This window comes from Neolamprologus brichardi, chromosome 16, assembly GCF_056152115.1.
Source record: "Neolamprologus brichardi isolate AB-2024 chromosome 16, ASM5615211v1, whole genome shotgun sequence".
Lineage (NCBI taxonomy): Eukaryota > Metazoa > Chordata > Actinopteri > Cichliformes > Cichlidae > Neolamprologus > Neolamprologus brichardi.
The window spans coordinates 26,342,104-26,366,014 of NC_142119.1; the positions used below are offsets into that span (position 1 = coordinate 26,342,104).

The 23,911-nt window shown below is 40.4% G+C and overlaps 2 protein-coding genes across 2 annotated transcripts in view; one reads left to right on the forward strand and one right to left on the reverse strand.

The window, feature by feature from the left end:
• The window catches only part of LOC102796248 (uncharacterized), a 98,926-nt gene that overhangs the window by 7,381 nt on the left and 67,634 nt on the right, over nucleotides 1-23,911 (reverse strand). The window lies entirely within an intron of this gene.
• Nucleotides 5,201-10,380, forward strand: nr4a2a (nuclear receptor subfamily 4, group A, member 2a). Its single transcript, XM_006788551.3, has 8 exons — nucleotides 5,201-5,356; nucleotides 5,845-5,949; nucleotides 6,133-7,004; nucleotides 7,452-7,581; nucleotides 7,769-7,932; nucleotides 8,310-8,512; nucleotides 8,680-8,858; nucleotides 8,986-10,380. The coding sequence occupies exons 3-8, from the start codon at nucleotides 6,135-6,137 to the stop codon at nucleotides 9,240-9,242; spliced, it is 1,803 nt and encodes a 600-aa protein (XP_006788614.1). The 5' UTR covers nucleotides 5,201-5,356; nucleotides 5,845-5,949; nucleotides 6,133-6,134; the 3' UTR covers nucleotides 9,243-10,380.

A 23,911-nucleotide genomic window follows, 5' to 3' on the forward strand; every position in this document is an offset into this window, starting at 1 on the left:
GTGCACACTGAACTAAAAAATCTTCAAGCTCAACACCGCATTTCTTTTGTTCCTCAGGAATACATCCACCAAATGTGATGAACAGTCATGGAGAAATGCAGAGAGACTCATATACAGAGATACATTCGCTTAGTAGTAAGACTAAAAATATACATTGTACTTGTAAACTGATAATGGTACTTTTACTTTTTCTTCCACAGCGATCTAAATACTTCTTTATCACTCGATACATGACTAATGCAGCCTTTCCTGTTTGTGGAGAAACAGGTCTGCCTCCTCACAACACAGTTTGGACGGTTCATGGCAAACTGAACCCATGAGAGGAAAAATCCTCTCCTCCAGCTACTTAGAGGGGAAAGCCTTCCAGCTTATGCAAAGCTTTATCCAATTCCCTCATTATCCATTCTAGGACACTTTGGTGGGGCCGAAATGGAATCGCAGCAAATTCCAGTACACAAAGAAATCTGCCGCACTGTCTGGCCTATCGGAGGAGCGTGCCTGTGAAAACTGTAAAATCTAATCAAACCTCAAACGGATTGGATGGAATAAAAAATTGTTTGAAGCAGAGCGCATATGCTTATTAGTGATCTACAAAAATAAATGATCTGGGTTTGTTACTTTTAAGGCAAGAGTAATCAACGCTTTATATCAATGATCTTTTAAAAGTCCAATAGCCAGTGGCACTGACATGGTATATAGGAGTCTTTAAGGTCCACATTCATAACTATTAGAAAGAAATTCACTTTACAATATTTAGCGTCCTCTCAACCTTTCATAATTCAGATATATTATTAATCAAAGAAACTGACAAAGAAACTAATGGTTTGTCTGATTTTCACTGGGGCACAATCCAGCCAGCAATTGATTGTGAAACCAGGGACACCTGCAGCTTCGGAATACATTTTCACTTTCAGGAGGATTGAAAAAAAAGAAGAAAAAAAACCAGCACCACGAGGAAATATTGCCCCACCACATGAATATGCAGGGAATTGATACCAGCAGTGTCATTACTAATGTTGCTGCCAATTACAGAGCATGTCATGACACTGTGATTCATGAATATTCATCGTTGACTGATATAGACAGCAGCAGTATGCAGAGGCTTCTATTCCCATTTTACTGTCTCATTGTGAATGGTGAACAGGTACCTCCATCATGCCATGGAGGAGCCTTCCAGCTGCAAGACAAGCTGTTCCATAAGGCATTGCTAGTTAACAGTGTGTTATATAAAGGTGTATAAAAGTGATGAAGTGCACCCTGGCTCTAAAGAGCAGGCATTAAAGCATATTAAGTAGACATTTAAGCTTGTAAAGTGGGAATCTAGAAATGGAAAGAAGACACTGAGCAAAGGGATGCCTTCAGGGTCTGGCTGTTCAATTCTCAGAAAGTTTGATACCTGCCAGTGCTTTGAGATGAAATGAGGTTTGTAGAAGCGACCGGGAGATTTTGCAAACTATCTAGGCTGCAGTTTAAGGAGAACGTCGCAACTACTTTTCTAATTTAAATCCAATTTCACAAAAAAAGACAATGCAATTTAGAGATGGAGCGACGATTAGGTCTTTAAAAAGTGGAAGACTCTTTCTCAGTTCCCACTTATTCTTAATTTGAGTAGCTTATGTGCTCAATACAATAATGAGAAAGTGGTGTTTCATGGAGTTTTCACAATTTTCTGCAACTTCACATGCTGCATTGTGTTAGAGCAGTGGTTCTTAACCTTGTTGGAGGTACCGAACCCCACCAGCTTCATATGCGCATTCACTGAACTCCTCTTTAGTGAAAAATAAAATATGATTTTTTTTCAAATTCAAGACATAGATATGTTTTTTACTGGTGCACAAAATGAGCCATGCATGTCATGGCGGAGGCTCTGCCGAACCCCTGAGACCAACTCACCAAACCCCTAGGGTTCGATCGAACCCAGGTTAAGAACCACTGTGTTAGAGGGAAACGGTGTTGTTTTTCTGTAGGTTATTTCATGAACAAACATATGTCATGCATATCTAATATGATTGCTAAGAAGCAAAAGAAATTCATCTTGTTAAACGGTAAATGTGGGATGACTTATGCCAAAGCAATAACCATCTACAACAAAAGTGTCATTTGCATGTTACAAACAGCTCAGTAAGTGTTGATTCTTAAGCAAAAATAGCACAAAAAAGGTAAAAAAAAATGTTCAGTCCAATTATGTTATTCCATGCCCAAGAAAGTATTGAACAAAACTGCTGATATTGATGATAATTGTGCCTATTGTCCCTATATTTTATTTTGCTGCTTAAATTAGGACACATAATCGTATTTGAGAGCTGACCTTGTTTAGCATGAAAAATCTTCACTTGTTAAATCTTTTATTATAGCTGACCTGTAAATGTTGTGCTGTAAAACAGTACAGTGTTTTCCACTGCAGCTGGCAGTAAGAAATAAGTATGCATGTAAGTCAAACTTACTACAGTACTTTAGTAAATGCACTTTGTTTCCTTCCGCTTCACATAAATGCTTCACTTGTTAAACACTTGTAGAAGAGTAGCCTGTACTTTTCATTGTGCTAAAATGCCATGTACTTCTTTTGCAGGTATCTGAACACATATTTCACCGCTGAAAATGACCACTTTTTTTTATCCTCTTTATTAACCAATCACAGCAGCAAAGCTGTAATGTATTATACTGAAATGCAAATGTTGTTAATAAAGCTCTTAAAATGTGTCAAATGGAGCTGCACAATATCTGAGAAGACTGCACCACATGGTCAGTTTGGTCCATACCTGAAATCCATCTACTATATGTGAACGTTACATCTCCAGAGAAGGGGAAAAGGAATAGACTACATCAAGTCGCCCAAAAAAATAGTGAAGAATACTTGCTGGACGTAAAGACGTTAATATGAACCGACTTGTCAAAAAAAAAATTTAAACAAAAAATTCGACTCGGAAGTTTCTTTGCGTTGGGCCTGTTGCTAATAACAACCACAATCATGATGGAGACCAGCGAATCAAGTGGGGCTCACTGTTCGCATCCCTCCTCGCACTCAGGGTCGAATCCCCGGGGAGCTGGCAGACCCTGGTCTGACTGTAACTGAGACTCATATGGTATCCTTTGACCTTGAGATGACGAGAGTGTCTCTTCTACTAATAAAACGCATTTCCCACAGAGTTTTCGATTGCACCCGGGGAGAAATTAATAATGGGGGCTCCCACGGTGATAAAAGAGAGAGAGAGAGAGAGAGAGAGAGAGAGTCAAAGCTACACATTCTGGCATTTCTACAAACAAACCTAAACATATAATCTTCCGTATGATTACAACTAACCCGTCAGATTCACATCAGACTGCCAATTAACCATGCACATAAATAGGAAGTTAATTACGCTTCGGTAAAACGGCCAATTAAACGCTAACCGAGCTTAATTTTAAATGGAAAATTGTTACCAGTCAATAAAAACCAAGCGGCGTCCTGTCATCAGCGTTTTAAGTCAAAATTGTTTTTTTGTTTTTTTGTGGAGGTTGGTCACATATTCCACTTTATGTAAATATATTTACATGGCTGTAGGATAACTGTTGTTTAATGAGCCGAAATCATGATGACACAAGACTGGGTCAGTACAATGTGAAAAGCGCCGTAATCTATGCAAGTCTAACAATATTTTACTTCCGGATATCCACAGTTCAGTGTGGGGAAACTGTAATTTACAAATCCCATCTTATGGTCCACCTGAAAACGACTGGGCGTGACCACACAGTCTTAATGGGGTTAGGTTAATTAAAAGGTTAATTGTAAGAAACAGCAGCTTTGTGATGTATGGCTGGCGAACAATAGTGTCCTCTAGAGGTGAGTGTAACCATGATATACAGTTTTCTTTCCCCCACCCCTCTTCTTGCGCACTCTTATTGTGTGTGCTGTGAGTACGGGGCAGTACATAAAACAGCTTCAAGACTGATGGTTGTTCTGTGGTTCATGTAATAAAGCAGCAGTCCAACAGCAATAACATATGATGCTGCATGCGGCGAGATGCTGGCTGTGGCGTGTGGAGCCACATCTCTGCGAATGCACTTTCTGCTCGCTCTCTTGGGCCTGGTTCCCAAGCCTGCGTACATCTAGAAAGATTTAGGCCAACTCGACTGGCTACAAGGTGTTGGTGTAAGATTAGGCGAAGATCAGTTATTCCATCGCTGCAGAACAATAAGGCCAGCATATTATTTTGGCGACCGCGTCAACTTGAGCGTTTTCTGCGTCACTCTTATTCTGCGCGCTGCTATCACGTTTCCCTGTTTTGGGTCCCCCATGACAACTGGCTACAGGCCCGCTAATTATCCCCCCTTCCTCCTACAGAAGCTCTCTCTCTCGCACACACACACACGCGCGCTACCAGCGCTATGAATAGGCAGCCCACCTCGCAGACCCCACCCCATCTGAGGTCTAAATTTGGAACACAATTGAAATAGCCTACAGAAATCCTGTCAGAAGATAACAAAGAATAATATTGACCCCTGCTTCATTAGGGCTATTTCACACAACTACAGGGATTCTAGCATTGTGACCTTGTGACATAACTGTGCCTTATATATGTGTCCCGGTGTACACTCATCTTAATTTCACATTCAAATACCATCAACCAGGCCATGCATAAACTCAGTGCTAGTAAGGAGACGTGTTTCAACTTAGGGGTGTGTGTACGTTTGTTTTAATGCCACAAAAATACACCGCACACTTGGCTGCATATTGGCCTGCTGCAACCTTGGAATGTACCTTCAATTTTTTGGAGTAGTGCATGGTAGTAAATGAACTTTCCCCGATTGTAAATACTATTCCCGCATGCCAGAACAGTGAGGAAAACAACAGTGACAGCACCAGTCCATCGGAAACGTGCATCATTTACTTTAGAGATTTGTGGCAAATACATCGAAATCATATCACATAGACTCATGTCAGCTTAAAACAAGCATGACGTAAGCCCTGTGCAAACACCAAGGTGTCTGAACTGAGTTTAGGTGGGTTTATCCTCCACTACATCTCTGCTAATGTCCATGTGGGAAGCAACACAGAACACATACCACAAGACAAACATACTCACCAGAAAAATTGGGGCTTGAGAAAGCTCCCGAGGAGATTGGTCCGCGTCGGTGTCGACGCCGATGACGTTGCGCACTGAAACACGTGGGCCAGGGTATCTAGAGCTCACATAAACAAAGCCACATTGGCCAGACTGGATAGTCGAAGCTCGTGTCGCTGTTGGTGCGCGGACTCACTTCCCTGCTTGGCATTGCTTGTACCTACGCTCGTGATTTGGAGCTTTTACTAAAATTGATGAATACCACCTACATGCTTATCGCATGGACAGAAAGTCACGATCCTGATGTGAAAGAGGTAAGATTCATTCATTCTTTTCTTGCAACATAATCTCCGAATTCGCTCGTCCTGTCCGGCTTCTCCGAAGCATTGAAATCTGTTTTTTATTATATATATAATATAAGAGTTTTTTCTATCCTTAAATTGAAATTGCACGCAATTAAGTTTGACTGAGACTATTTAGATGTGACTGTCATTTAATGCCACATTTCAGCTTTCTGCTTTTTAGACAAGTTTTTACTAGTGTCAAGTGCGCAAAGTTGGTCTGTTCACGTCGAACCAGCATCTTAACAAAAGAACAGAAATACTTGTGGTTTGGTTGCTATAGCATGTTTTTCATATTCATTAGAACACTGAATAAAATGTTGTAACATGCTCTGCACGTTTGGAAACGGGGTATGGTTTGCGCGCAAATAGACTTATGCTTAACCAATGTATGATCTCTCCTTTTAGAGAGATTGTTTTATTGTATAATCTAGTAACTCCAAAGCTTTGTGTTTTATTAGGGGAAGAACCAGAACAGAGTCGCATTCTTCTATCCCGACACCCACACAACAGCTCCTGACATTACCCGTTTCAAGTGTCACCGGAAAACTGTCAGAAGACTTGAGGTAGGATGTGAAACATTTATGTGTTAAAGTTTTATTTTTACCTGAAATCCCACACTTGTTTAAATTAGTGTAGTTTTTGCTGTGGACATTTTATTTAATTTTACATTGATATATAAAACTTTCCCTCTCAGTTTAAACATTTATTATAAAATTCTAATTTGTTTGCACCCATCTGGTTTTCAGCCATGCCCTGCGTTCAGGCTCAGTATGGATCATCACCTCAAGGAGCCAGTCCAGCTTCCCAGAGCTACAGCTACCACACCGCAGGAGAATACAGCTGCGACTTCTTAACACCCGAATTTGTTAAGTTTAGCATGGACTTGACCAACACTGAGATCACAGCTACTACTTCTCTACCAAGTTTCAGTACATTCATGGACAACTATAACACCAGTTACGACGTTAAACCGCCCTGTCTCTATCAGATGCCCCACTCCGGAGAGCAGTCCTCTATCAAAGTGGAGGACATTCAGATGCACAGTTACCATCAGCAGAGCCACCTGCCACCCCAGTCTGAGGAAATGATGGCTCACTCTGGGCCTATGTATTTCAAACCCTCCTCGCCTCACGCCCCAAGTACGCCAAACTTCCAGGTTCAGCCTAATCACATGTGGGAGGACCCTGGCTCCCTCCACAGTTTCCACCAGAACTATGTTGCGGCCACGTCTCATATGATAGACCAGCGCAAGAATCCGGTTTCAAGGCTTTCGCTCTTCTCCTTCAAACAGTCCCCGCCAGGTACTCCTGTTTCCAGCTGTCAGATGCGGTTCGACGGGCCGCTGCACGTGTCCATGAACCACGACAACCCGGGCGCACACCGCGGCCCGGACGGCCAGAGTTTTGCGGTGCCCAGTGCTATACGGAAACAGTCTGGCCTGGCCTTTCCTCACTCGCTGCAGCTCAGCCACGGGCACCAGCTGATGGACAGCCAAGTGCCATCGCCCCCGTCCCGAGGATCTCCGTCAAACGAAGGTCTGTGTGCGGTATGTGGGGACAACGCAGCCTGCCAACATTATGGAGTGAGAACCTGCGAGGGTTGCAAAGGATTTTTCAAGGTGGGCTGAAATGACAGCAACAATGAATGCGTGTTACTGTTTTTTACGTCAGCGAGACATTCTGTGATTATTATTCACAGCGCAGTGTGTTAAATGCTGCTCAGTTACTTAAAAACCAAAATAAATCAAAGGCAACACAATAACACTAAACCCGACTTTAATACAAGTGTGAGTGCGCACACAAAAAAGAACCAGTCGTACTTGTCCACACAGACGTGACATCGAATGAAAAGAAATAATAACCAACACCACTAATGCGTACTTGCTGAGCTTCTCTTATTATTATTGGTTCATACAGCACAATTCAAAACATTAAATATGAATTATATTATATTGTTTTCATCCTTGCATTTTCCCCTTCAAGTTGTGCGTCAGAATTGTGTAACCTTGGAAATGGGCCCGAAAGTTGACTGTGTGTGTTTTTTTTTTCTCTCTCTCTCTTTTCAGCGCACCGTACAGAAAAATGCAAAATACGTGTGTTTAGCAAATAAAAACTGTCCTGTTGACAAACGCCGAAGAAACCGTTGCCAGTTCTGCCGTTTCCAGAAGTGCCTTGTCGTCGGAATGGTGAGAGAAGGTACGTTTGGGCTATGCATTCAATTATTTCTGTCCCGATGGTTAATATTTTTCATCTGACACACTGGGAAACGTGCGTAATGCAGTACTGGGTTGTGAATTTATCCACTAATAGGTATTTACGCACACCAGCTGGAGTTTGTATATTGATGATTTATCTAAATCACATATCTTTATATATTTTGCAGTTGTCCGAACGGATAATCTAAAAGGTCGAAGAGGACGCCTACCATCCAAACCCAAAAGTCCCCAAGAGCCTTCCCCTCCCTCGCCGCCGGTCAGCCTCATAAGCGCACTTGTTAGGGCCCATGTGGACTCCAATCCCTCCATGTCCGCTTTGGACTACTCCAGAGTAAGTGACTCTAATAATCCCAGAAATAAAAAGTCACACACTCACAGAACATTTGAAAAAAAAAAAAAGATTTAAATATTATTCAGAGAAAACAGATAAAACGAGACTGGCGACCCCTTTAATTTAGTCCTGCTTTAGGACCTAATTTATTACCCTGAAAGTTTTCTGTAATACCTCGCTGAATTCCAAACTTTGCCAGCCTTTTAATGTGACATATTTTAAGTGAGCTGCACTGAAATGCAGAACTTAATAAAAAGGAGACATGAATTCAACGGTTAAAAAAATCTCTCTCTCCTTCTTGGAAATGGGCATTTGCAATTTCACGGATTATATATTTTAAAGGACCTCATTAAGGCGCTGTTTAAATTAAATTCCAGTTCCAGGCTAACCCTGACTACCAAATGACTGGAGACAACACTCAGCATATCCAGCAGTTCTATGATCTCCTGACGGGCTCCATGGAGATCATCCGAGGCTGGGCGGAGAAGATCCCTGGCTTTTCTGATCTACCGAAGCAAGATCAAGATCTCCTCTTTGAATCCGCCTTCCTTGAACTTTTTGTCCTACGGCTGGCATACAGGTGAGACTGAGTAATTACTAAATAAAACAATTTAGGCTTTAGATAATCATCAGTCCCTCCTTCAAGCTTCATTGCTTTTGGCTTTATTAGCCGCCCAATAATTAGAAGGCTCTTGAATCCACATTTATTACCAAGCATAATTAATGACATTTTGTTAATAACTGCAGGTCCAACCCAGTGGAAGGAAAGCTTATTTTTTGTAATGGAGTGGTTTTACACAGACTACAGTGCGTCCGTGGATTTGGAGAGTGGGTAGACGCCATCGTGGAGTTTTCTTCCAACTTGCAGAGTATGAATATAGACATCTCAGCTTTTTCCTGCATCGCAGCACTGGCCATGGTAACAGGTGAGTAAAGGCGACGGTGCATTTATGAACACTGGATGGTTCGCAACGCTTATGAAAAATGAGAGGGTTAACGTATCATAGATTATTTATCCGTGCCTGTTTTTTCTTTGTTAATTGTATTTTTCAGAGCGACACGGACTTAAGGAACCCAAGAGAGTCGAGGATCTCCAAAACAAGATCGTCAACTGCCTCAAAGATCAAGTGACATTCAATGGCGGCGGCTTGAATCGTCCCAACTACTTGTCAAAACTCTTAGGAAAGCTCCCAGAACTGCGCACACTCTGTACCCAAGGTCTGCAGCGTATCTTTTACCTAAAGCTAGAGGACCTAGTCCCTCCGCCAGCAATAATTGACAAACTTTTCCTCGACACCCTACCTTTCTGAGTCTGACTCAATGGCGAACCTCAAAGAACTTCCAAAAGACTATTTGTGTCAGACTTGACCGATTTTTAAAGTTGTTATTTCTGAATATTTGCAAGCTCCATATGCTAACAGAACAACCACATAATGAATATGAATTCGTGAAAAAGTAACACGACGGAAAAAAAAGACAAAGTCTAATGGCTGTGCGGGCCTTGATTTTTCCCCCTTTTCTCTCTTTTGTTTGTGCCAAACAACTGAATTATCACTGGTTAATGCTCTCCGGTGGACAAACTGTCATCAAATTTAACTTGGTCTTGCAATCATTTACTGTTTGTTTAACCTCGGCTCTACTGATTCAGCATACTCAGATGTAATATATTCCATTTATATAGAAATATATAAACCCACGCACACACACTGTATATTATGATAGATTATGTGATGCCTCCAATGCATCGGTTTATAACATGTGTAAAAAGTTTGTTATAATGAAAATATTTAATTTTCTTTTCTCTTTTGACTCGTGCCTATGTGTTTCTGACAGGATCCCAAAAGCATCCAGAAAAGACAACGCATGATTTAGTTTCTTTTTTTTCCTCCCTCCCCTTTTCCTTTTTCTTTTATAGGCACTTGCTGAGGTGATGTCTATATATAATATATACCGGACACTATGTAGTCTGCTAGATTTGATACTGATTCGTAGTTATGGCACTCCTTTTATGTATGACGCATATGTGGAAAAATATTTCATCTGTATAGAAAATGAGGGACCCATGGTGTTTGTAAAACTGTCAGACATTCCTTGTTTGTATGTGCTGTAAGTATTGTTGCTGTTGAATATAAACGTTTCTATATATTTATTATTTCTATTGCCAAGAGCTACACTAAGCATGGTGCAATTTAAACGATTTCAAACCATCCAAGTTTCATGCTGAGCACGTTGTCTATGTTTTATGTCTTATAAGCGTCTAGCTAGTTATAATTTAACTCGTTTTGGAACTGAAAAATCCCATCTTATATGAAGAGGTCCATGAGTGTGTGATATAGGCCTACATCTTTGGCATCATGGTGTACTTACAACTTCTGTAACGCATTTGGTGCCGAATTCAAAAAACTTTAGAGAGAAAGAAATATTTAATGTTTACAAATAAAACTTTTAAATCGATCCTTTGCTAAACACTTTCTCTGAAATTTATTCTTCAAATTCAGACTTTTCCAATCCCCAAGAGAGAGCGAGGCACACGAGAAATGATGCATTTTCTCATAACTTCCCTGAATTCTCAGTTTTGCGGAAACTGTTGCGATCAGCGCTCAGGCTCGATTGCGCAAAAAAACCCAAACGTTTTTTATAAGGACACCACAATAATAATAATTTGTGTTATCATCCTGTTTTAAATAAACGTGACAGGATGCGATGAGATATTTAGTTCAAGCTAAGGGAGTAAGTCATTGCATTAAAAGATGAAATATTCGTAAAGGTGGGCCCATTTTAATTGGATTTGGATTTTTAAATTTGACAAAAATATGAATCTTTACAGAGGCGCATATTAACGACTTCACAATTTTAAGCTTTCATTTTCCGACTCTATTGAGCTCATATTTCATTTATCCAAATTCAATTTAACCCACTTACATTTTAGGAGTTCTAAAGTGTCGCCATGCGTGCCGGTGTGTATTTCCAATTATTTCTAATATTTTAACAAATAAAGGTGACACTTTTATTAGTCTATCCTTTGCCGATAAAACATTTCCTCCCTTTTCTAATGTCGCTGTCTAACTAAAGAAGCGATGCAACAGATTAAGCGCAGGAATTTAAATTGAACATAAAACACAATTTCTCGAACGACTGCTGAAATGAGAACATCGGAATTCATCTTATAATTCATCTGTTCTTTGCTGATGTAGCGCGGATGATCATAAAACTTTAACTTTGTGGATCTCGACATTCCTCGTTACCAAAAAAGGTGATTAAAAATGTAATGCTGAGCTTTACATTATCCCAGTCTGTGTACAAGCTGATTTTCTTTTCCTTTTGCGCTTCCGCTCCACTGACCTTTTATAATTTAAAATCAGACTTTTAACCTATCCTACCGACAAGTCAGATCAGAGCTAGAACTAAACAGTTTTACAGTCGGCAGTTTTCTGGCATAAAAAAAAATCCGTCTACATGCAACTTGCCATTACAAATGAGAAGAAAAAGGCGTTCGAAAAGCTTTCTGAGAGGTGAAACCCGGTTTGAGCACAGGTAGCGCAGGATTGCATTTCGCGTTCCAGCGCTCCAGTTGTCTGTGAAATTTAAGTGAAGAGACATATGATGATGCACAAACAGGAAACCTTTACTGCGTCGCTGTGCGGCATTTTTTTTTTTTTTTGCAAACCGAGGCCGATGTTTGGTGAAAATAAAACGATACCCAGTTGGTTTTTAATAGTTTAGTAATACGCCAGCTTTTACCGACAACCTCCCACAAACCCCCCGGGAATGAAGTTCCGCGCCTCTTATTTCTTCTACATCATCCCCCTTCCGCTGTATCAGCCATTAAAGTACACAGGTAAAAACGTCCCTATGTAGGCTGTATCCTTTAATCCAGTGCGCTAATTAATCTCACGCAACTGCGGTGAAGATTTTTTGTGAGATGTTGCTGCACATCACATCTGCATATTGTGAACTGCACAAGTAGAAATACAAGTCATTTAGAAATGTATACAAAACGGCTGTGATTAGCTTGAACAAAGTGAGGCAGGGCCGCTGTCACTAAGCCTTTCCTTCAGTCTATCAGGAGGGAGAAGTGACGCGAGGCTTTGAGGCATGTCTGGGACTTATCCACAACGATTCCACATTTATCACATGATCAAGATGAAGGGAACAGCTTATTTTGAGAGATATTAGCAGCAGGCAATAAATTGTCTAAATAATTACATCGTCACTGTAAAGTGCTAATTCCAAGGCAAATTGGGATTGTGCTCAGAACCAGTTTGCTGACATTTAGCAGATCTGTTGAAAGGGTGCATTGCAATGTCACAAGTTTCCTCTATTGACTCTAAGTACAGTTAGGTTTTATACATGTCTATCTCAATACAATAAAACATGACACATGTAGCCAACACTTCTGTCACTGTTTGTGCATGATTATATATATGCTGCAAGACTTTGAGTCTCAATTTATTAAGTGCCTAATTTCTTCCCCACTCTTGGACACCAGCGAAAGGTTAGGCGTGATTGTGTGAGCACAAGTTGGTCTACAAGAAAGAAAAGAAAATCATTTTTCACTTTTACAGTCTTGTGTTGAGCCCCTGAACACAGAACAACAACAAAAGCCAGCAGGTGGAGGTGGCCGTCTCCCAAGAACAAAGCCCCCATATCTGCCTCTAAGTGCTCATGCACAAGGTGAGAAAGACATCGAATTAAAAATCTCTCAGTCTTAGAAGAGACGCGCACACTGTGGCAGTCTTGCATTTGGTTGCACGCTCACCTGTACACTGTGGTGAAGCTGACAGGTTCATGTGTGTTGTATGTGGTGGATTTAAAGTGTTGTCAGTCAGTTGTAGGTAGTTAATCTGAAAATCATTTTCCACTGTCAACTGACCATCATTATTTTATTATAATACGCAAAACTGTCAACTGCTTTTATTCATATTATTTTAATCGGGAAGCCAAAATGTGTTAATTAACAGCTAGATCATTGCATCACTTGATACCTGAAGTGGGAGAAAACCACACCGTGCATCTTTGCAGTATATGAGAACTTAGTAGACATCTAAAGAGCAGGCATTGCTTTTGCTTAAACTGCATTTAGATGGAGAAGAACTACACTGTTTTTAAAGTGCAGAACCAACAAGTAGCAATCAGCGGCAGTCAGAAGGAGATAAGGAAGAATAATTATAAGGATGCATGAATACATCTGATACAAACTTCTGTGCAAAATAGTACAAAAGTGGCAGCCTACACGCTGCCCACTGTCTGCTCTCTTGGGATACAGCAAGTGAGCTTTGGTCACAGTATTTATTTTCTCTGGGCTAGCTAAAACAAAGCCACGTGCAAAATGACTTTTAAAAACTCTTTTTGTCTTTTATAGTTGCCAATGAAAGTCATTTTGAGGTACAAAGGGAGATGAAAACTTGTGAAGTGGATCTATATGTCTGCACACCACATGGCAGTCTTTATTACCTGGATCTGGCCATTTAAACAACATTCACTGCCTTTTCGACAGCCTTTTTCTGCATCTTTTTGTTCATTCACTGCATCCACTCTTCCCTCAACCTCGGCATCAGTTTCTTTCGTGTTACCTTTCCCTCTGTTTAGGCAGCGAAGCACTTTGCTGTGGGAGCCTGCAGTAAAACATGTTGATTACACAACTTATGAATCTCATGAGTCCTGCCGACTATTGCTCTAAACAAAATGAATGAATAATGAGTTGAAAGATGGCCCTTTGGATAAGACTGTCTATAGTTATATTACTGTGACTATTTGATTTACCATATTGAAATGCTGATGATTGTCCAATAAATAATGCAAAAAGCTGATTTCCGAGCGGCGAGGCAGGAAAAGAAATCCACCTTGCATATAGATGGAGGTGAGCCATGTCTGTCCCTCTCAGCCTGTGGCCCAGAGCAGCTTTATCATTCATAGGACTAAACAGACAATCAATTCAGCAGCCGTGTATGAAGGATGAAGGGATGCGACAAGCTGTGAATGATGAGAAGCCAAAAATCAAAGGCCTCACTCCTTCTTAGCTCTAATAGCCATTACCAGCCCAGACAGCACCAGTAAAATGAGGTTAATCATTCGCACAGATCCTTTCAAAGAAGATTGACTGAACTTGATGTCTAGTCAGATCACTCATAAATATTTACTTCACATTAAACAGCTGTGTGTGCTCTGTTATCGCACATTGATTTCTGACGGATGCCATAAAATTATTGTTTCAAGTGTGGTCAGTAAAATCCATTAATGTAATGCTTGTACCAAGACTCAATTATGCTAACCACAAGAAATTAATAATGCAATGAAATTGACAGAACATCATGTGGGAGAGGGGTTTCTTCAGGTTTCTGCCTAAAAAAATGGATAAATGGGGGGAAAAGAGAAATGGTGTTTTTGTTTGTTTATTTGCTTCTTTTCATCACAAAAAGCTAATCGAGGCTAAATTAGTGCATTCAGTGCTGATAGATGCCCAAATGAAATAGCCCAAGAATTTAGGGATGAGATTACGTTTATGGGCACCGCATGTATCAGGATCGAACACATGGGCTCGGTCCTTTGACCTTATTGACAAAGTGAAATCGGAAATTTCCTTTATAGAAAGAGTTAATGTTTCCTCAGGCAGACATGTTTCCGATTCAATTAGTTTTAATGAAGCCGGTGCTCAGTGGTCACTGAAGTAGAAAAAACAGGCTTAAATGCCTGATGGTAATAGAGGACATATTAAGGAGGAAGGGATCGGACACACAGTGCATGCTTCTAAGTGGCGAAAAATGCCTCTATCAGGCTGGTAGGAGCCAGTGGCTCGGTAAGCAGTGAATTGTATGAGCCTCAAATGATGCATTTGGTCTCTGGGGCGAGGCTGGAGGAGACTGAGGAGTAAACTGTAAAAACGGAGGAAAGAAGAAGCTGCTTCGGATGATGCACATGGGTTATCACGAGTGGACAACAATGTTCACCAAAAAGAAATCTACTTTAAATAATTTCATCCCAAGAGCCAGCTATTTGATTAATGTGTTTAACTATTTAATGCAATCGTTGCATTTTTAATTAATGAGTAAAAACATACCTTGTAATACCTCCAGTTTATACACTGTTAACTATGTGACTGAATGCAGGGATGCAAACTGGACTATCCCTCCATCTGATGTCAGACTGTAAAATGTCAACATGGTCAGATGCACTGGCTCTGTTGCCACAAGGATATGCCCTTATCCTGTGTTATGGTTTGTGCTGTTGCTCCACGGTAAAGTGGAAGCACACCCATGCACATGTAATCTGTTCATGCCTTTGGGTCAAATCATGTGTGTGGTCTGCCATCTTCTCAGTATTACAGTTTCTCTGTCTGCTGCATTTTTTGCATGCATTTAGTCTTGCGAAATGAAAGCAATCTGGGTTTTTTTTAAAAGATAAATACATAGTAAACCAAACACTTGAAGTTGCTTACCATGTAACACACTATGTCATGTCTTAGATTACATCCTAGGACTGCATCAACTGCATCATATCTTTTGGCACAATGCTTTTTTTTCTCTTTACGATGACTAACAGGAGGTAAACAAGCTTGAAATTAATGCACACTTTGATGCATGTTAAGGGCATCTGAGGCCTCTGCTTTATTTCTCAGATTCACAGACTATATGCATGTAATCACAACATAAACTGATGCACTAATGGTTTTACAAATCTCCCTCAGAACATATTAATCACACATGTAGTGTGAGAAAGTGCAAGTAGATTGAGTGGGGTACTCTTGAAGGGTCAAGAGGGGAATATGATGTGTGTTGGACAGAAAGGAAGGCGAGAGGGGGCTGTGGTGTGTGTGTGAGTGTGTGTGTATTTGTGTGTCACAACAGACAGAAGAGATCCAGCCCAGGCCCCCACACAGCTTTGTCATATCACTAGGAGATTAGGAACACACATGTCAAGCTAGGCACAGCCTGCTGCAATAATGCACCTGCCAGCTCTCAAGATCCACTCAACCCTTGTTCAACCCCTTGTACCTACATGCAAACACAAAGGCACACACACATAAATGTACCATTTTTTAATAGAAAAAAATACCTCACCCCACCCTTCAAATATACTGACTAAAAGACGTAATTTAAGATAAAAGTGGAACACGTAACTAGTATGATATTATTGATGTATGTTAAAGGAAAATGTATTTCAACACATACAGCAAGAAACACAGGAAATATCAAAGATATGAAAAGGTTGAGAGCTGGAAAAAAGTGGATATTTTACATGAAAAGTCTTACAGCAGAAGGTCATTGTCTTTCTTCGTGACAGAGTTCTTCAAGAAAAGCAGAGAGGGGAAGCTCAAAGAGATTCATCTCCACCAGGATCCAAGGTCATCCAACCTAGTCATCCTAGAAGCACTTGAAAAATATGGAGTGAAGACTTGAGATATTCTTCCCCCACCCCAAAAAAAGGAGTGTAGAGGGAAGACTCTGACTGAAGAGAATCACTGACCTTCAAACAAGCGCTCTATCCATATAGAGTAGGGGAAGACATGCACAATCCATCAAAAATGCACATGAACTTTCCCTCTTCAAATAGTTCCCGCTTGAATAGCAGTCAATGGATCAACTATGAATATTGCATGTCCTGAATTGCAGGGAATCAGATTGAATTCAGAGTGAGACAAAATCTGTGATATCGCACTTTCAGATTAAATCTCAAAAAAAATTTTTTTGAGGGTGAACACTTTAGGCTGTAATTAATAACAACCGCAATGATGAGTTTAAACCCTGGGTTTGTTGTTTATGACACAAACCGGCTGTAAACAAACACATTAAAATGTAAAGAGGAGAATATATATAATCCAAATAAAAAGTAAAAAAATAAAAAAGTCCACCCTATAGTCATGAAATTGCCTTTTGCCACAGTCTCTCTTCAGGAATGGAAAGATCAGTGTTAATTTCAGCCCGTTTTTGATTGGATGAACCTGACTCCCTCTTGCACGACATGGATACCACAGGTCAGTGGCTGGTGCAGTGTTGCATGAAACAAACAAATAGAAAAAGGCACCTTGTGGCACTTGACTCTCGCCAGAATGCAACTGACGGCAAGCTTGCCAGCGTCCTATAATAACGACCAGTGCCTCATAAGCAAAGAATGAAAGAGAGAGAGTGAGGGCGGGAGGGGGGAGGTGGGTTGAGAGAGAGGGAGAAAAGAGCAAGGAAAGAGGCAGAACGATGATTTTAAAAAAACAAACAAAAACGAACAAGGTTGTAGAAGAATGTAGCATGTTTGTGCTTGTAAAAGCCAGGAAACTGACTACAAATATATAATACTGAATGCAACAGTATGCAGAAAGGATAAAAATACTGAGGATATAAATACTGAGCGACCACAGAGGAAAATATAAAATAAGTCTGACAGCTCCAATACATGGTTAGCAACAACGACAGAGAAGCATTACTAAGGAAAAGAATGTCAAAGCTCAAATGTGTTTTATGTTTATTTCATCTATTAATAGTGCATAAGCACAGAGTGAGCATGGGCTTGCCTTTAGGAGCAACATGGTGGTTGTAACGCTGCAGAATAAAATATCAAATTAACATCACTGCTTTTATTGAGCTACTAATCAGAAGAAATACAAACACACACGGCAAATACATCAAAACTTTCATCAGTTTTACACATCAAATCTGTTTACGGGTTTTCAGAACTATACAACTAACTGTTGTATGAAGTCTTTTGTGGGGTAGCTATATAAATTCTAATAAACTGCCTTAAGGGATGTTTCTTGTTTCAGTGCCATTTAGGTGTAAATACTTTATGTTTGAAAATAGAAAATGGAATCTTTATGATATCTGAGAGAAAATAATTTGACAAACTCGTATCTCTTGAGGCTCCAGATGACATTAGCCATTAAAATGTTTGACCAAATGGTTGACAGCTCATTAAGGGTGAACTCCTACCAGCATGAGGCTTTTAACGCTGAGGTCCAAGTCATCATAGGTGGTAACCCTGACCCTAATTCTGCCCTAACCCTTTGTTTTAGATTAAAGCAAAATTGACTTCTTTGGTAGAAAAAATAGTTTTTTGGTGTTTTAAGGTTTCTTTGTTTGACGAGACTTAAAAGAAAAGAAAATTAAAAAATAAAAGATATTTTCTGATTTCCTGAAAATGACATTTAGTCATTTGTCCAATGACAATTTAATAATAAAAAAAAGTTGAGGGATTGGCTACAAATATACTGGAAAATTGTATAATGCTTAAAAACAAACTTTGTGGAAGATCTCACAATTGTTCAGTGACAGGATTAGGTATGAAAAGTGTATTCCATAGAAGTATGGAGAACTTTATCATTCTGTGAAAGATCATAGACATCATGTAGCCACCATGATTCATTCACTGGTGAAAATGCTCTCAAATGCATCACTACCACAGAGAAAGCCAAGAGGCTCAGCTCTGTGATTCAAACTGGAGTAGGCCTAACACGTATCTTTGTATCAGTCACAAAAGCCTCAATAAACTTTAAAGGTGTTAGTTAATCACTCGTACAGATGTTAAAACATGAAGAAAAGTAGCTACAGATGCCGAAGTCATATTGTTTTGTATCAAGCTGGATTGTAAACATGCGTTTTTGTGCTGCAATTTGTATTGATTGACTGCCTTTTGGAGCCGACCTCAAGTGGCAACTTGAGACCTGCAATTTTTGGCACTTCTACATTGGCTTCATTTCATTCTTACTTGCTTGAGCGTAGCAAAGAAAAGACTGCATAGGTAAAGTTCAGCGATTTAAGAATAACGTTTCTCAACTTAAACGCCACGTTGTGGTGGTTTCATCACCATCTATGGTATGCAAAAGTGGTGATTCAGAGAATAGCAAAATTGCTTTATGCGAGGACCGAGTTGAAAAATCAGTTGAATGGCTGTGATCTTCTGGCAGCACTGACTTTAAAACAGACAGTTCAGGAAATCACTGTATGAGATCAGGAACAAGTCAGAAAATCATCGTGAACACAAGTTTTCACTTTATTTGTAAACTCTATACAAAGGAGAGAAAAAAAACATATATAAAGAAGAGTCAAGAATCCTGCCAGCTTCTCTGGGAGCAAACTCATTTAGGAAAGACTGAAGTAAAATTAGAAACTGTGGCCTGATCTATCAAAATTTGAAACTGCTTTTAGAAATTAGAGACACTGTCCTCCGGGCTAAAGAGGAGAGGGAATATCTGGCTTGCAATCAGTTCAAATGTCACCATCTGTGATGGTACAGGAGTGCACTGGAGCACATAGTGGATAATGTGCACAGCTGCGAAGGTACCTTTAATACTGAAAGATACACCAGCATTTGCCACCATGACAAGGTTTTTTTTTAGGGAAGTGAGACGAGGCCAAAGAGCATTCTGCATGTATTACAACAGCATAACTGTATAAGAATGGGAAAATATTTTTGTTAACAAAATTACAGCGATTGGTATCCTCAGCTCCAAAACACATATAAAGTATTGTTAAAAAAATGTAAAGTAACTCAATGGGTAACATAAAGTAGAACTGTTTGTGAAGCATGCTGCAGGCATTAAAATGTGCATCCATTTACAAACCCCCCCCCCCGCCCCCCCCCCCCCCAAAACACTAAACCACAATGTTTACATTATGTTATTAATAACGTCTTTAACACCTTATGCAAAATTTAGGGAAAAAAGGGGTAAGTTGGTACGGAGGAGGGGGGAAGAAAAGGTAGAAGAGAGAGAAAAGGAGAATGGAGAACAGAACAGCCAGGCGGATCATCCTTTGATAAGATGAGGAAAATAAGTCTGATTATCGCAGAGACCGGGAGCATTAGACAGACAGTTGGGAGTCATCTCAAAACTCAGGAGAGAAGAGGCAAGACAAGAGGTCACAATTATGCCCCGCTTGCTGCACTCCCCTCCTCCTCATGAAGTCCTCTAATATATTCGGTTAGTTCCTGTATGGCACGGAGGGGAAATTCTAATTAAAGGGTGGGGGGAATTTTGACACATGTGAGGCAGAGATCAATATTTAGCACCATAATCAGCCATTCTTGATGGCTCGACGGTGTCACTGTGAGCCGACTACGACTCTCCATTAGAGTGCTTGTGAAGGAGCAGACAGGCAGGCGTGCGAGTAGCCAAACAGGCAGGCTGCACAGGAGCACCAGATTCCCAGCCATCATGAATCAAAGCAAGCGATGCCTCCTGTGCTCCATTTTGCTTTGCTTTTTATCTTCATTCATCCTCTTAAAGGAGAAAAGTGAACTCTGTCAGACTGCTTTGTGAAAGTGATGCAGGGGGAGCGGAAAAAGAATAGAAAGAAAAATGCCATAGAGGAGATATGGCAGATCAGAAGGGAGTGCAGCTGTAAGGATTTTGGACTTTAATATGATTGTAAGGTACACAGATGGTCCTGCCTGTGGAGTGATTTCTCTTTTGGTTTGACCGTAGTTCATTTTAATTTCAAACAACGGTGGATTAAAAACTTAGATTCTCACAGTAAAGTAATACCAAAGTAATACCACAGAATATCAACCATCAATTAAAAGTTGTATCCTGAATATGTTATGTAGAAGTAAAAGTACAGTATTTGGTTTTTGATCCTAACCATTGTAAAGTATTTCACTCTGAATTAATTGAGTAAAATTTGTAAACAGTCCAAAAATGTACAAATACTTCCAGATTTGTTTTTCTGATAATGATGTTAAAAAAAATACTTGCAAATGAACAAAACAGATACACACTCTCACACACACGCAGCATTGCCGCATGTGAACAAGACTGCTCGGCTGACATGGATAGTGACCGCTGACTTAGTATTAAGAACATGGTGTTGTTTCTAGAGGGCAAGAAGTGTGAGGGCGGGGGGGGCAAAGGAGGAGCTGTGTGTGTATGCATGTGTGTGTAGGTGGGTCGTGAAGGGTGGGGTTGGAGGAGTGGGCGTGAGGGGGGCAACCCAGCCCAGGTTGTCCCCTGTCTCCATGTGTCAAGCCATCTCCTTGTTCTTGCATGTCACTGACACACACGTGGGTACTTACCAACCCAAGTTGCTCCAATTAATGGCTGTCCCACTGCGCTGTCCGATGTGCAGTGTGCTAGCCCGGGTGACAAGATATGGTCTGGGATCTGTCTCTCCAGTGACATAAGGAAGGAATTTTAAGAGGGAGAAGTGATGCAAACACACACCGGCTCACGCTGCGCCCAGATAGGTAGATAACAAAGACTCTTGTAAATGAGTGGCAGCGCGGAAGGCATCGAGGATTCTCTAATTACTTGCTGCAATCTATCTAAGTCACTGGCCTTCTAATTTGATTTATCAGAATGCATGAAATCCCCTGGAATAATGCCCTTATTAGAAGGACAGAACTGACGGGGGGACAAGAGGTCTGCTGAGAGGAGGAGGGGCGAGGAGATTTAAGCATCAATTACAGTCAAAAGGAGAATTAATAGTTATTAATCCACAAACATAGCTATCGTCCTCATTGCTAACTCTCTGCCACTTGCAGACAATCCCTTTCGCACTCGAACCACCCCACGCGCACGGTCACGCATACTGTACCCCGACTGCACACACAGGATTTTTTTTCCTGTTGACACACACCAGCATGCATATAAACATTCACATGCACATCAGATAAAAATATTCAAGCATACCCATGCATAAAAGAAGCAGCTAATACAAAAACCAGTACTGCAGAGCACAGTGCTGCATGTTTGAAAAAAGAAAAGAAAACGAAATTCATGTGTATAAGCAGTAACAACAGCAGCACGAGGCAGATGCCATAAATATCCTTAATACTCTGGACGGTTGAATCATTTTGCTCACCGGTAGTTCAAAGGTCTTTAACTCTTTAACTAAATTCTTGACTGGCAAATTCAATTGCTGTCAGTATTCTGGGGCCCTCAATGTAATATGTGCATTTTGATTCAATTTGCCCTGCAAATACATACATATACATATTGTTTATCTGGTTACAAGCACAAAAAAATCAATACTTATATCTGTGCTTTGTCATTCCTAAGTGCATCATGAAATAGCAAAATATTCCTCTAATTGAATCCCGCAAAACCACATAGATTGTTAATTTTGTGCTATTAAGCTTTTGCAACATTTACAATGTCTTCTTTTTGCCTGTTGATGACTCTTGTTTGTCTCCTTGTATGGGAAAATAACATTTTATATATTTTAAAATTTAATTTCAAAAGGTCAATTTCTAAACAAATAACAATAAATCAAAGATGAAGGACACTTGTACCGCTTCCAAGTAGTGAAATTCAGAATACAAAGGAAGAGTTTTCCTAAGCTTATATTACTCGGAATAGAAAAAATGCCAGTATATTGTCGCATGTAGGTATTTTGCTCTTATGCGCAGCAGAAAATAATTGTTATTTAAATGATCCTAATGAATTCACACGTTACTACTTTTGCTGCGAGAGGGAATATCGATGTCCAGCAGTAACAACAAAAGGAAATCATGTCATGTTAAATAATTAAAGAACTGCGGGGCAGAAATGGAGCGTTAGGTGACACTCTGAGCCGAGTTTTATGTTAAATCCTGTGGTTTTTGTTAAAGCGTTGCTGAGTGGCTGAAAGGAGAATGCCAGTGTGCTGTTGCCTTGCTGTCAGTCACACAGAGGCAGTATTTAGACAGGGAGCTGAGAGGTCTGCTCCGCCGCCAGCTCCTGCCTTTTAAACAGCCCTTTCCTTAGAGAGACAGTTTAGCACTGAGTGCCAGTCAACCTCGCCTGCCCAGCCATGCACCCCCCCCTCCTGTACACACACACACACACACACACACACACACACACACACACACACACACACACACACACACACACACACACACACACACACACACACACACACACACACACACACACACAGAGCCTTTGATAGCCTTTTTGCTAAAGAACAATTTGGCAGAAGAGGAGAAATGATCATTTATGGTCAGACCCAAAGGTACATTGTGATGGGTCTATCCCGCTGTTTCAACAAAGTGGAGTGAAAGACATTTGGACAGCAAATTCATCAGCATTACTTGAATGGAGGAACAAGCTCATATAGCATTACATGGCTGACAGGGAAGATGAATATAGGCAACCCAGCGCATCGGGGGAGCCTCATAGACCTTCAGTCATGGCCTGTGGTAAAGACTGAAGGATGGGAGAGAGGTTGTGAAGATAACACATCACGCCCTCTCCACATCCCATATTATGGTGCTGTCCTGTAGAGTGTCTGGGACAATACTGTGTTAGCTGCTAGAGTGCCGTTGACATCATTGACAAACCTCTATGGTGTCAGGCAGTCACTCACACTTCTACCGGGTGTCTGTCATCATGCTCAAACAGTCAGGCACTGACACCTTTTCACGTGAATGAAAATTCTCCAGTGACTGATAAAAAAATAGTGGATGGCCTTTAAGGAGGGGAAAAAACAGCAAGAATAGCACCTCTCTTCAAAAGGAAAGACTTATAATTTGCAATAATGGCACACCAATAGCTCTCAGAGAGAAAATTACAGGAAAAAGCCGATCTGAAATATCCTTTTAACTGGCAGAAACACATCCATTGTAGACAGAAGTCTTGTTTACTTGGTAAAATGGCATCAATTAGGAGCGGATGGCAAAATTAGCATATTCTCTTAATGGACTGGCCTTTCTTGCACGGCGCTCTCACACTGATTGTATGGAAGGGACATGTTAAGGGAGACTGAGAAAAGGTCAGGTGTCTGTACCGTTCAGGTGATCATATTTTTTACCAAACAGTTGTGCATTCTCCATGGCTATTGTCATGTTATACTGCAGCTGAGAGCAACATTCCTGCGTGTGAAGATATTCTATTTTAGATCATCTTGGAAAACAAGCCACTCATTCTGACACTTCCTGCATGTTGCACGGGCAAAATTTATTCTTGTGCATATAAAAAAAAACAAAAAAACAAAAAAACAAAACAATCCCAAAGCAATATTTTTATGCTTTGTATTATTATTTTTTTTTAAATTGCACAAACCTTTTTATATGT

Excerpts from the sequence above, each read along its gene's own strand:
- nr4a2a (XM_006788551.3), top strand. The coding sequence starts at position 6,135 with ATGCCCTGCGTTCAGGCTCAGTATGGATCATCACCTCAAGGAGCCAGT. Across the intron at positions 7,933-8,309 it reads CCGCTTTGGACTACTCCAGA|TTCCAGGCTAACCCTGACTA; the intron begins GTAAGTGACTCT and ends ATTAAATTCCAG. Across the intron at positions 8,513-8,679 it reads GTCCTACGGCTGGCATACAG|GTCCAACCCAGTGGAAGGAA; the intron begins GTGAGACTGAGT and ends TAATAACTGCAG.